Below are 13,049 nucleotides of genomic sequence, written 5' to 3' on the forward strand. Positions count from 1 at the left end.
TTGGTCTTCTTTACAATGGTTAATCATATTTTTTTTTGTTATGATTTTTCCCTTCAGACAGTATTACATTGGTCTTTTGAATGTAAACCTGTGATACAGACAAAAATCAGCTTAGTATCACAAACAGGGATTTGCAAAGATTATTGCAGTTTTCCTTTCCTTGGTTTCACATTGATGATTTTCAGAATAGATGTTAACCCAGCTAAAATCAGTCGGGTTTTTCATTGTGGTGTCTGGGAAACAGCAGTGGCAAATTAACCTATATCACATCTTTTTTCATCAGAAAAAAATCTCCAAAATGTCTTGGTTCTGTTGTTCTAGTCCTAAAAGAGGATTCTTGAAGACTATAAGGCCTTTAATTGAAATATGCTCATCACAGACTAACTAAGGCAGTTCTAGAGGATGTTCCTGCAAACAACTCCATTGCTTTCAATGACAAGTGTCCCTAAAATGATTCCTAAATGCTTACCTCACTCAAGATTACAGGATTGCCCTTAATACAGTTTGGCATGGAGTAAACTAAAATCCATTAGGTGACCTCTGTCTATAAAAAGGCAAATTTTATCATAAAACCTCAATAATGTGCTTGGAAAGGAATCAAACAGGAACTAGAGATGAGGGCAGATGAGAGAGAGAGGGAAAAGGGGGAAAGAGGAAAAGGTGTGGAGAAAAGGAAGTTCACAGTGACACAGACTGTGAGCCATTGCTGCTGTTTGTATATGTATTGAGTTACCAAGTGCACCTGAGGCTGCCAGGTGAACAAGAACTTCACAGTTCTGCCCCACCAGCGAGCTCCCCAGCACATACTGTACTATCTTATTTATACCACAAGCACTTTGTGCAAATATGAAATGCAACTTTTTGTGTTTATGGTTCTCTTCTGGAGAGAAAGAGGGAACAGGCTGCAGGTGCTTCTGCAATCATTGTGAGGTCAAAAAAGAATGGGAGTTGAGATGGGACTTAAAAAAAAAAAAAAAAAAAAAAAGCAGCATCCACTACCAAATTAGAAAAGCAGGATTTTAAAGCTGGTAATTGCCACAATGCCTCCTGTGGAAAGATGCCACCCATGGGACCTTTTGTGCAGCTCTAAAATGGATCATCACTGTACTGGGGAAAAATTTGAAATTCTGCCTTTTGACAGAAAAGTTCATCTGTGCTAATTAAGCTTAATCGGAATCTGAAGGCATTATATATTTCATATGTCCATATTTTTGTGTGGAAACACAATAATGCGCACATAATTTATATCTTTATCACATTGAAATGTTTCTAAGCATGCAAGAGGGCAACGGTGAGAAATTTCCAGTTTAGAATCTGCCTTTCTTGAATGTTTGATTTTGTGACCCTGATCCTGCAATTGTATTCTGCATTAGAACAGAAAATCTACAATAAATTGGAAGGAATTACTGCAGAAGCTTACACACTGTATACAATAATTACCTTGCCTAAGTTCCTTGCACTTTACTTGATTACCTGCCCTCTCTCTAATTCAGACAGAGAAGTACAATGAAAGAAATATGTACTCACTCTGCCTTTTGTTCTCTCATTGGGAAAAAAATTCTGTCTTAGCACTAATGTATTCTGCGCAACTATAAAGACTAAGGGATAGTTTCTGTAGAAGACCAAACTTAAAAACAATAAGGATGCATGGCACTGAATCTGCATTCAGAGCTGAAAATATGGCACATTATTGGTAAATTTCTCTTTTTTTTCCACTCATTGTTTTGTCCTAAAAAAAATAGTATTTTGAAATGTGCAAGTCTTTAAACCTACATAAGCAAAATAGCTTCTATATTTAAACATTCTAAATAGCAATCTCTTTTAAATGAGGAATGCTCTAAACACTATAGTTAATTCTAGAACCGTGGGTTGAAAAAGTCTGACCAAGAAGGAGCCCGAACATCTCATCTTTTTTGTTTGGTTGGTTTTGCTTTTTTGTGGGGATCTTAGTTTTGGTTTTGTTTGTGGGGTTTTTTAATTAGTCTTGTGTATATTAATGGGAAAAAAAGTGACGAGGATAGAGGGATATTAATTTCCAAATATATATACTTCTGTCCATGTTTGTTTTCCCATCCATTATTTAATACTGTAACTGCAAAACTGAAAGTTGACATCATCTCTGAAATACCATGTGCAAGCGTATACATGGAAATTCTTTCAACCGTTGACTGCAATACTTTTGAAGCTTTTTGCTCTCCACATGCTCAGAGCATAATCTGTCTGCCTGTTGCAGCTCAGATGCAAAAAAAGAAAGAAAATTAAAAAAAAAAAAACAAACAGGATTGGTTTTAGACTCTAACCTGGAATGATGCAGCCTCTGGCCTGTCTCTCATTGCTTCCTCTGAAAGGGTCTTCAGGCTGGGGAGTGGCACGGCTGCTGCAGCATCTGATGCCACAGCCTCGTCTCTGACCTAAAGGGAAAATACCCCAGCATCAGTGGTAATTCTCCTTCAGACACACGAGCGGGGATGAACTGTGTCCCCTTGAGCCCATTGAGTGGACTTGCTTTGATCACTGGAACTAACATCCATGAAAAAAGTCCGACTGATTGAATTTTCATTGCAAATAAATCCCTCATTCACAGTGCTGGGAGAGAATGCTACCAAAAAAAGAAAAAAGCACCCTGCCCTGAAAAGAGAAAGGCCAAGGACATGGCACGACGACGTATCTATCACTGTAAAAACACAGCACTTGCTGCATGACATTCCCTTCCAAAGTTTGAAAGAAGCCAGTATGAAGATGGTGGTGGCACAAAGGAAATTTCTTATCAGCACAGTTTGCTGTAGGTGAACCACGCAGTTTAGGTTCTGTCACTTTCCATGAGCATTAAAGGAAAGAGACTTGAAAAAGATATCTGAAAATAAAGTTAACAACAGTTTTGGTGAATACAGAAACTAAAATATAGAAGAGATTCCCATTTTACTAGGAATTAAAGATGTAGTAAGGGAAATCGACACTCCAAGGTAATGAAAACATTTCTTTTGCTCTGTGCTGCTGTAGATTAAAAGCAGTTATAAAACCATCTACCATGAGAGCTATAGTTGAAAATATTCCTTTCTCCTAAAATAATTCATATGTACAGCTTTGTTGGACCTTCAAATAGTCCTATACCAGGCCACATTTGTACAAGTCAGAGAGAAAACTTGAGATTATTATTAAATTTAAAATGAGCTTTAAAAAAATACCATGGAAGTTTCTGACCACAGATTATGACTTCCTGAATTTTCTTTTCCTATTAATAATTTTCAGAGGTTAAAGTAGCAGACACAAAGCCAAATGTTTTATAGCCACAAAGTATGTGATCTCTCATTATTCAGTAGAGGGTTAACCACAACAATTACTAATTTTTTGTATGTTGCATTAGTCTTGGCAACCAGAAATAGTGCTCAGCTAGGGAAGGAAAGTGAATTTTGTCATAACTTCTACATTTAGAACAAGTTGTGTGTATACTACAAACTTGCATTTTATTCCACTATAGTTTTTTAAGATGGTAGAAGTTGAGGGCGGAAACTGGAACTCTAAGGAAAGGAAGTTGCTTTGCAACAAATTTTCTCCTCCCCTGAGAATAAACAGTTCTAAGAGTTTGGCATGTTTGGAACACAAATCAGAGGGAGCACTTCAAATTCATACCTCATTCAGGGTGGCCTCCGCAGCTTTTATATGATTAATGATCAACTCTTCGTCTCTATTATAAAAGAAAAAAACAAAACAAAACAATGGAGAAACTTTATAGAACTGAAGCTCTTCCAATGTACAAATTAATCTTCAGCTACTTTATGGTTTTGATGTCTTGTAAAATAATTGATAATAAACTGTTAGGATTTTCTCTCTTTTTCATATCTCCAATGCAAACCCTAAAAATAGTTCATGTTGGTGCATTTGGTGTATTTCCAAATGAAAGATGCTTCTGTTGAGGATAAGCAATTAAAGCTGATGTGATTATATGCCTATCAATGAACAACTATCATGGCTTGGATATAGAGGTCATAAAAAGTCTCTAGCAGGATGGAATTATATTCTTGTATTGGAAAACACTGACAGATTCTGTTTATTTCACCTGCTTTGTTTATATGTTCCAAAGGGAGAAAAAAACCCTATTAGTTGTGAAGAGCTGCTAGAACAATGAAGGAAAAGTTATCTTTGTTGGTTTTCAGTTGCTATATACAGAAAGAAAATGCCATTTTTAAAGTCTCTTCACATGAAAATAATCTTTTCTGGATATATGTGTGGCCACAAAGAAGAATGTCCAAAATAGATTGGGGTGATTAGGATGGAAAGGGCAAGCTTTCTAGAACAAATCCTTCTGCAGGTGACAGCTGCTTTGATCAAATCCTACCAAATAACATTTGTCATTTTAATTAGCTTGTTAAACATTTCATGGAGGATTATACAAATTGCATTATTTCCCTCGTGCATAAAGCCCTTACAGCTTCTCAGATGTTGGTCTTCAGAGGTCAAATGAACCCATGTATGACTAAAATTCTTTTAGATCCTAGCCATGGAACAACAATATTCATAATACATGCTTCATACTACGGTTAAGTATTAGAAAACAAAGTCTGCAAAGTTGTTGTTTTATTTTAATCTCACTATATGGTGTAAGAATTGGTTAGTAATTAGCTCCTTCAAGTCAAGGGGGCTCCTTTTGACCACCAGTCTTTTCAAGACCAGTGCCTGAGCCTTTTCTGTCATTCCAGGTGATGGTGTAAGTGGTGTGGGGATTAGGTGTAAATCCAAAACTCCCTGAAATCAGCAGGAAGATCTGTCTTGTACCACAGGAAAGGCGAGATCCAAAATGGGTTTCAGTCCCTTTGGCAGTGAAGACCTGTCCCCTAGCTGATGCTTCTGTATTTACTATAAATAAATTGTATCTGCCTATAACAAGATGGCGTGGAAACACAGAGAACAAACAATCATTTCTTAAATAAACAGTACTTTAAGGATCTGCCAAAGAGATGTTGTCAGATCAGTAAGATCGCACAGGTATTTTGTTTGCCAGTTCTTTCAGCACCCAGAATTTGGAGCACTATTAGGGGATAACTGCATAAAATGTATGACCTAGTATTTTGAACTAGCACTTTTGTTTTTAGAAGACTATGTCTGAATTTCAAAAAAAAAGGAGACAGATGTACTTTTCTCTTATAACCTTACATAGTCCAGGGCTAAAACTCTGCCCATGGAAGTAGGAATTTAAATTTTTATACATTTTAAGTGACATCCCTGCACCCCAGGGCTCACATTGCTCCCTGTTGGATGGCACGCTCTGCCTCCTGGAGAGTCTCCTGCAGCCGCTGCTGGTCCTGCTCTGTGTCTTTCAGGAGTCTATTCTGGTGATCCAGAACTTGGTCTCTTCTCCTCAGCTCTTCTGTTGCATTAGAGAGGCTCTGCCAGCAGAGAGCAGAGTTGCTATTTAGCCCAAATAAACTTCACTTTATGCCACTGGCTACTGACCAACATGGAAGACAAATTGATTGTGGAGTAGATTTGGACCACTGCATCCTAAGGTTTTATGAATTTCCTAGCAAAAGCATTAATGACTCAGAACCCCCCCCCCCCCCCAGTTTTTAGTATATTTCCTATGTATAAATAAGTTTTAGAAAACAAAATGATTGTAGGTTAAAAGCCCAAATCAAACCCCCACTGAAGACTTTTTTCTTAATTGTTAAAAATAAAACATCCATAGCTTAAGAAAAAAAATGGAGTCTTTGAAGTGTTTTCTCAGTAGACTAAAATTCTCAGCAGACTGAGTAGTGCGTGTGTATTTACTCCCGTTATTTTATTTATACAAGGACTGCACTATTTGGCTTATTTAACAGAAGGTAAAACTCTGGTGACTGTTCCAGAAGAATAACATTACCATCAGAGGTACATTGGAGACTTGACTTCTATCTTTGTTGGTACATGAGTGCAATTCCAGTCTATTACTCAGCTCCTGAATCCCTTGCTGCTGTACCTGTAAAAGCAATTGTGCCTCATGCTCATGCTGCAAAGCATTATCTAACTCCTCATGTATATTGTCTTGGTTGATTCTCTGGAAAGAGAAAGAAGTTGTGCCTGATTCTGTAACTATATTCAGTGTTTTCCCTACCACTAAGTGAGTTCCACTTGCAAACCTAGCAAATTCCAAAACAAATGCATGCTTGGATTAGTATTGAGGTTTTTTTAACATGAAGACAGATCACTGAACAGTAAAATGGCAGACCAGTTAATTGCTGTGTTTTTATAAAGAACATTCATGGAAAGTCTTGTCATTCATTATTCTTGTCAAAGTAGCACCCTAGGATGCAAAACTTCAATATTTAGAAGGAAAAATAGACAGATCAATGTTCAAAAACTTAGTGGATAGCTTATTAATCCTTGTAAACACCTTTGTGGACTGCTCTTCTCCTCCAAAAACTGTTCCAGATAGAAGAAATAATTCTTCAAGGAAAGTCATCATCTACATTTCAACTACAATCTAAAATGTGACAAGTTTCATCTAACTGTCCCAAAACACTAAGGGAATAAAACCTGTTAGGAACAAAACTGAAGATGATTAGACATTTTTGAGTTAAAAAAAAAATCCATTTCACTAGCTAGGAACAGGAAGGACAATGGGTGAGACATCATCTAGCAGATATTCTCTGCTTGGAAGTGTTTGGATTGGGACACCCTGACAGGTTCTACCAACTAGGCTTCAGGTTAGGGAACCCACGGTGTTTCAGTAAGTCAATCACCAACAGCAAAAGACTCAGGGGAATTTTGGGCATTTGTGCTACTGAGAATGTTGGAGAAGGCTTTTTCTCCCCCTGCCATAAAGTTACTTCTTCAGGGAAACAGACCCAGTAAAATTTGTATTGTTTTTATCATAACAACATCCATTATTATGTTATTTGTCAACATCCATTCAGAGTTTAAACTGCTGCATTTGTATTTCATGAACTTCTCATGAACAGTCTTATTGAATATGTTCATTCCAGCTGACTTTACTCTGTGGAAGTGAAATCTTCTTTTAGGATACATAAATCACATCAACATTTCCAACAAATGGGAGAACCTGCATTGCTGAAGACCAAACTCTAATTTATACAGGATACCTCCTTCTACAAATCAAAAGGAAACTCCAGTGGAAAAAGGGTATTTCCAAATACATCTGTCTTCTAGTTTAGTGACATTTACTGGACAATTTTTCTGGAAAATTCTATTGAAAGGAAATCAATTTTATGCTTGTTTTCCAAAAAAACACAAATCAAAAAATGTGTAGAAAGTAGGATCTCTTTTAAGCAAGAGAGCCTCCAAGTCAAATGCACTTACTTGCTGAGCTTCACTTAATTGGGTCTGCAGTCTGCGGGCTTTTTCAGCATCTTTTTGCATCTCATTGAAAGCCCATCTGCATTCTGCAAGCTGCAGGTGCAGTGAGCGGGACTCTACCTCTGCTGCATGAAGCCTTCGTGAAAATTCAAATATTTCTTGCTGCAAAGTTGCTATGTTTCTCTGTCAGCAAACAGAAACAAGTTGATGGGCTATAAAATCTGCTATTTTAGCAATAAAATGAATAATATTTAAGACCCAAGAAAGTGAAGACAAAACTATCATTTTTTCCTCCATCTCTAAAAGACATATACAAAAGTCTGAACCTTTCACCTACCAAGGGTTACTGCAAATTCTGTTTACAAGGAAGTACTATTTTCACCTAAGGTTTACTATGAAGATTATTAGAGAAAGAGTTTATCCTTTCATTTTGGTTAAAGGGAAGAAGGTTATCTTTACTGAAAGAAAGGATGGTAAACATGAGAAAGGAGAAAACAATAGTAAAAAGCAACCTTAACATTTACATCAAGCCAAAAGCAAATTTCTTATTATAAGCTAATACAGATCTGATTGGACTTGAAAAAAATCTTTTACTTGGATACAATAAACCTCCTCCAAAAATTCTTTGTCAATAAAAGAAAAGACCTATTCACACCCTAACGTGTGACAAATCTACTTCTGAGTGTCCACATAGTAGCACTTGACTGTCATGGACTCATCACCAGCCTGAAACCAAATAAATGCTGCTATCAAGGGAGCTTCACCGTTGCTGTAAACCTTCTGTTTCCATGGAGGAGGACTGTAAATCTGCTTACTGTGCTGGGCAGTCTGTCATGGAATCCAGCTTCCAGGGCCTGGGCATTTACTCTCTGGAGCCCACGAGCCAGCCTCTCTATCAGCGAGTCCCTCTCCAGGTAGGCTCTGCACCCACGAGCGTTCCCTTGAACTGTCTCCATCAGAACGCTCAGGTTGTCCATCAGTTTTGCAAAGCAGTTCCTGGCTGTGCCGATCAGCGAGTTACTAGAAAGCCAGAGCTCTGAATCTTTAAGAAAAAACAACAAAAAGGAAACATCGAGCAGGTTATTAGTTCCCATTCCTTGTAATATCACGTTCTTTTTCACTTCTACAGGATGGAACCTGTAAATATTCTGAAACACAGAATGCTGAATCTGAACCACTGTTCTAACTTTGCTTTTAAAGGATATGAATTCAATTTCTTGAAAACGGCATGATCAAAGAAGAAAGTGCCTGAAACTGAATCGAAGGACATTTGATTCAATGGCAACTTTGATACCAATTTAGTGTTTAGGCTTCTGGAAAATGCATCATCTTGTCTTTCTCCTGCTATTTCCCTTTATTCACATAAATTATCCCTCTTCTAATATCCTTTCTTCTGTGACAAAAACGTGGGGACTCTAAAACTAGAGGTTAATAAAGAACCAGGGATGGCAGAAATGCAGATGAACCAAGGGAACCTGTATCAGTTCTCACTGTAAATAAACTCCAGAAACACTCTCCAGCCTTCTGCTTCCATGACTCTATATACTGAAAGCATAAAATATCCTATCAGCTGCTTAAGAAAAGTAATCTGTTCCAACAGTACAGAAATGTGATCATTCAGAGAATGTAGAAAAGAGTTATTATTTTACCCTGGAATCAAATTACTCTTTCAGGGAAACAGCCCCACTACAATTTGTATTGACTAGCTCAGGACATAACCTCTAGTCAAAGGCATCTATCATAAATATCAGAAATATCTCTTCAGAGCTATGATCCAGAATAGTTTAGATAAAATCATAAAAATGAAAATGATATGACCACCTGACTTATTTATTTTTAAAATATATTTCTGCTACAACAATATACAGTTAAAATTACCTTGGTTGCTGAGAACACCCTCCAGTTCTGAGATGGAACTGACTATTGCGGTATAGAGGTTAGAGCTAGACAACCAGTTAACTGCTTCAATACAGTCAACTCCTTCCTCTCCAAAACCTGTGAAACAGAATTGCAGCTAACGGGATAAGTAAATCACTAAAATATGGCACACTGCTATCTCCAGCTCTTTCAGAAATTAACCAAAAATTAGCATTAAACAAGAAATTAGTCAGGACAATTTAGACTGTTTTAAGCATGCTTCCAGAATGACGAAAAAAAAAAAAGTAGATGAATCTTCTAATTTGGAAAACATTTTTAATACCATTTATCATTGTAGAGGGAAATATAAACTGGTCTGGCAACAGAAAGGGGCAATCTAGACATAATCTCTAAAGAAAATTTTGAAATCCTATGCTAATATTTTATCTGAATCAGAAAGCAATTTTTGTGGATTTTTAGGAAATAAATATTAAAAATTATTTTTAAAAAAAGAGGAAATAACTTTTCCAAAAAAAAAAAAAAAAATGGGAACATTGCAAGATATTTACCACAGAGAAGATGCTGTAGCATCTAATTCTGAAATCCATAAAACAAATATCAAAAATATCAGATAGTGTTGAGTTCATGTGCATAATTGCAATTTTACCTGCAGTGCTTAACATAAGACTAGGCATTTCCTCTTAGAGTGAAATAAATTCGTCAAGCAATATAAAAATCATAAATCCGTAAATAGCATTTGTCAAAATGTCATTAAATATGTCTTTATGCCCTAGTAATAATAATATTACTCTTTGTTATTCTCTAAGCATGTAATTTGATTTAACTCTTTAAGAACATTTCACTTACGTGGCACAGGATGCCTGCCTCTGGATTCTCCCAGACAAACTTGAATTCCAGAGCTTCCTCTGCATCCATCTGTCCAGATGAAAAATGTACAAGAATATCGGGCCAGAGCCCTCAGCCTGTTAGCAGCCAGAACTGCGATCACAGCTCTTCGGAACACATAAACCAGGTTCTTGGCTCTTCTCTGCCTCAGCCTGCCTTCGTCCTGGTTTCTTTCCACCACAGCAGGGAGAGCATAAAGGAGGCTGACGATCTTGTGGTTCAAGAGTTGGTGCTGGTTCACCCGTTCCTGGAGAATGTCTCTTTGGCAAGACGTGGCGCACAGTCGGCCGTAGAGAGAGCACAGGGCCCCTGACAGCAGCGCACAGGCTGCCAGCAGGGATGAGCGTGCCTTGAAAGCATCTAATAATGAATTTTTCAAGGATTCGTTTTCCTGGGCCAGTTTGTCAGAGAGTTGTTCAAGGCCATAGAGTTTTTGCCTCATTTTCTGCACTGTTTCTTCACATTCCTGCGACAGAAACAAACCAAACAATAACGGAAGAAACATTAACTACATGGTTTTTACCTAGACATGAATGAAAAGAAAATTTAGCTTTGCCATTCAAATGATGCATTAAAGGAGCAAAAGTTGTTAGTAATAATCGTGATGAAAGTGTCTCTTCTAGTAAGGAATTACAGAATCAGATGTATGAAACAAAAAAAGTGGTAGGAGGGAAATTTACACGATCATCAACTGTAAATGGACTCCTGATTTCTGAAAACAATCCACCAACACCGTGACAGCTCACAGAAGGTCCAACACCACCTGTCAGCCCACAAGACAGTTTTATGAATTGACTTAACAATGGTAATAACATCCTCCAATTTCAGAGAGAACACTGCTGTACTAAGCAGAAAACCAGTGTAAGTGAGAGGAAAAACATAAGGAAGTCTGGAACATGAAAGTAGACAGATTAAATTTTTCAGCATGCAAAGACTTCCAGCCCTGAAATCTGCATCAAATACAGCATTATTCTGTGAAGTAAGTTGCAGTAACTCACAAATAACAAGGGACATCTATTTCCTTTATTCACATCGCTTTTAATTGAAACAGGTGCGAAGGAGTGTGATGATAAAGACAGTAAATGGTGGTTGTGGAATAACAGGGAACATTCTGGATTGCAAATAACTCATCTAATAAGGAGTGACAGTTTCACACTTTTAGGCCACTCCTCACTGTAGTATCAGAAAAACAGAGTTGCTTAACACCGTTGAAATCTACCACTGCTCTTAGGGTCAGTACATATGTAACTAAATTTATCCCCAGGTGATACCACATTATTGTTATTCTCTACAATCTCTGCAAATGATGATGCTGAAAAAGTAGCTGCTGCCCTCAGTAATTCTCAAAACAAGCCAATTTGATCTTACAGCTTTAACATTCTCAGAAAAAGAATACTGCCATCTGTAGATGAAATCAGGCTTCTCAGCTGGGCCTGAAGACTAAATTCTCTTCAACAAATGCTTGATCAAAGTAATTGATTTCTTATTTTAAGTGATGGTAATATTAGCACAGGGATGGGTTGGCTTGTTGTTTGGTTTTGGATTTTTTCAAACTTTAAATGTATACTAAAATTCCCAAATGACCTTTAACTGCTAAGAGGCTTCAACTATTGAAATAATCCATTCAATTTTTAAAGAAAAAACAAGTAGAAGTTCACAGCACCATACCTGTGATCTTGCATGAAATTCTGCAAGGACGTTTGAGTACTGCTGTTCAAGATATTGCTTTTCTTTCTGCCACCAGCGTTCCTGTGCTTTTAATTGTTCAGACATTTTCTCCAAAGCCTCCTCCTGGTTCTGCTGAAGGTCATTCATAGTGTCAGTCTTGTGCTTGCAAATATATTCTAGGTGAGATATCTGTGTGACAAGCATTTAAGAAGAAATTATTATTTACCTTTTCACTTTAAGTTAAGCACAGACTATTCCAGCATCAAATCTAAACTGCAGTTTTTTCAATATTTTTATTAAAACTAAGTAAAACCCTTTCACAACAGATGAATTACTTGGTTCTCAAAAAAAAAACTGAAAAATATTTTGAAACAAAGTATTTTATTTGGTTTTGGTTTTGCTATCCTTCTACCAGCTTGCAGAGATATTTGTCACCCTCTTTGCAGGAAACCTGAGCCAGACACTTGATACGTTTTTTTTTTTAATGTTTGTATTAAATTTTAGTAAATTAGTAATCCAAGTATATCCTTTAGAAGTTTGTGATGATTGCAAACAATAATTAAAACACAGCCTTTAATTTTTTTGTTTGTGGTTTTGGTTTTTTTCTTTTGTTGAAAAGCCAAGACATTCCAGATTATTATTAAGTTTTAAAACAATTTCAGGGAATTCTAGCACAGAGAATTTTTTCCTTACAAGTAGCTCATACGTTTAGGATGTATTTTAGGATGTATTTTCAACAAACATGAAGGGATTCACTCTTGTGCTTGAACACTGCACCTCATGCAAGCTAAATGGAGGAATGAACCAAGCCAACAATGATCCTCAAATGCACCCACCTGAACTTTCTGCTCCTAGAAAATATCGAGATACTTCCAGATAGACCACACTGAACTGTGTGGAAAAAAAGTTTTTTCAGCCCAGTCTAAAATCCCAGAAAAGCTGCTAAGTACATGAGAAAAGCCCTAGAAGACCTCATAATCAGTCTCAATAACAATGCTTACTTAAAAAGCAAGCAACAATAAGACACAAGCCCTACAAACGCTGCCAGCAGTGTTCACCTTCCCTTCCCTTTCCTCATCTACTTCAAAAGAGAAATAAACCAGAACACAAAGTGATACCCTAAAGAGCTCTTTAGGCATAGCTTAGTCTCTGGAGCCAGCTGAGTTATTTAAAAAGGGGTTTTTCCTTCATAAAACAGAAGGCTTTCTGGGGAGAAAGGCCATGTAAGCTCACTTGCTTTAAAACCACTCAGAAAAGTACAGCTCCTCCTTCCTACAGATCCTGACATGTTTTATAATAGGTATTTCTGTTGTGTTTCTGAATAAAAA

General features: G+C 37.1%; 1 protein-coding gene across 1 annotated transcript in view; it reads right to left on the minus strand.

Annotated features, from left to right (window-relative positions):
• Positions 1 to 2,288: 2,288 nt before the first annotated feature.
• LOC136569418 (coiled-coil domain-containing protein 171-like) overlaps positions 2,289 to 13,049 on the minus strand; it is a 34,652-nt gene continuing 23,891 nt past the window's right edge. The window contains exons 12-20 of the mRNA XM_066569809.1: positions 11,722 to 11,910; positions 10,015 to 10,519; positions 9,169 to 9,285; positions 8,106 to 8,332; positions 7,294 to 7,473; positions 5,858 to 5,953; positions 5,239 to 5,384; positions 3,631 to 3,685; positions 2,289 to 2,411 (exon numbers count right to left, since the gene is read on the minus strand). Coding sequence (XP_066425906.1) covers positions 2,289 to 2,411; positions 3,631 to 3,685; positions 5,239 to 5,384; positions 5,858 to 5,953; positions 7,294 to 7,473; positions 8,106 to 8,332; positions 9,169 to 9,285; positions 10,015 to 10,519; positions 11,722 to 11,910 — 1,638 coding nt within the window. The remainder of the gene's footprint in view (positions 2,412 to 3,630; positions 3,686 to 5,238; positions 5,385 to 5,857; positions 5,954 to 7,293; positions 7,474 to 8,105; positions 8,333 to 9,168; positions 9,286 to 10,014; positions 10,520 to 11,721; positions 11,911 to 13,049) is intronic.

Source organism: Molothrus aeneus, chromosome Z (assembly GCF_037042795.1).
Source record: "Molothrus aeneus isolate 106 chromosome Z, BPBGC_Maene_1.0, whole genome shotgun sequence".
NCBI lineage: Eukaryota > Metazoa > Chordata > Aves > Passeriformes > Icteridae > Molothrus > Molothrus aeneus.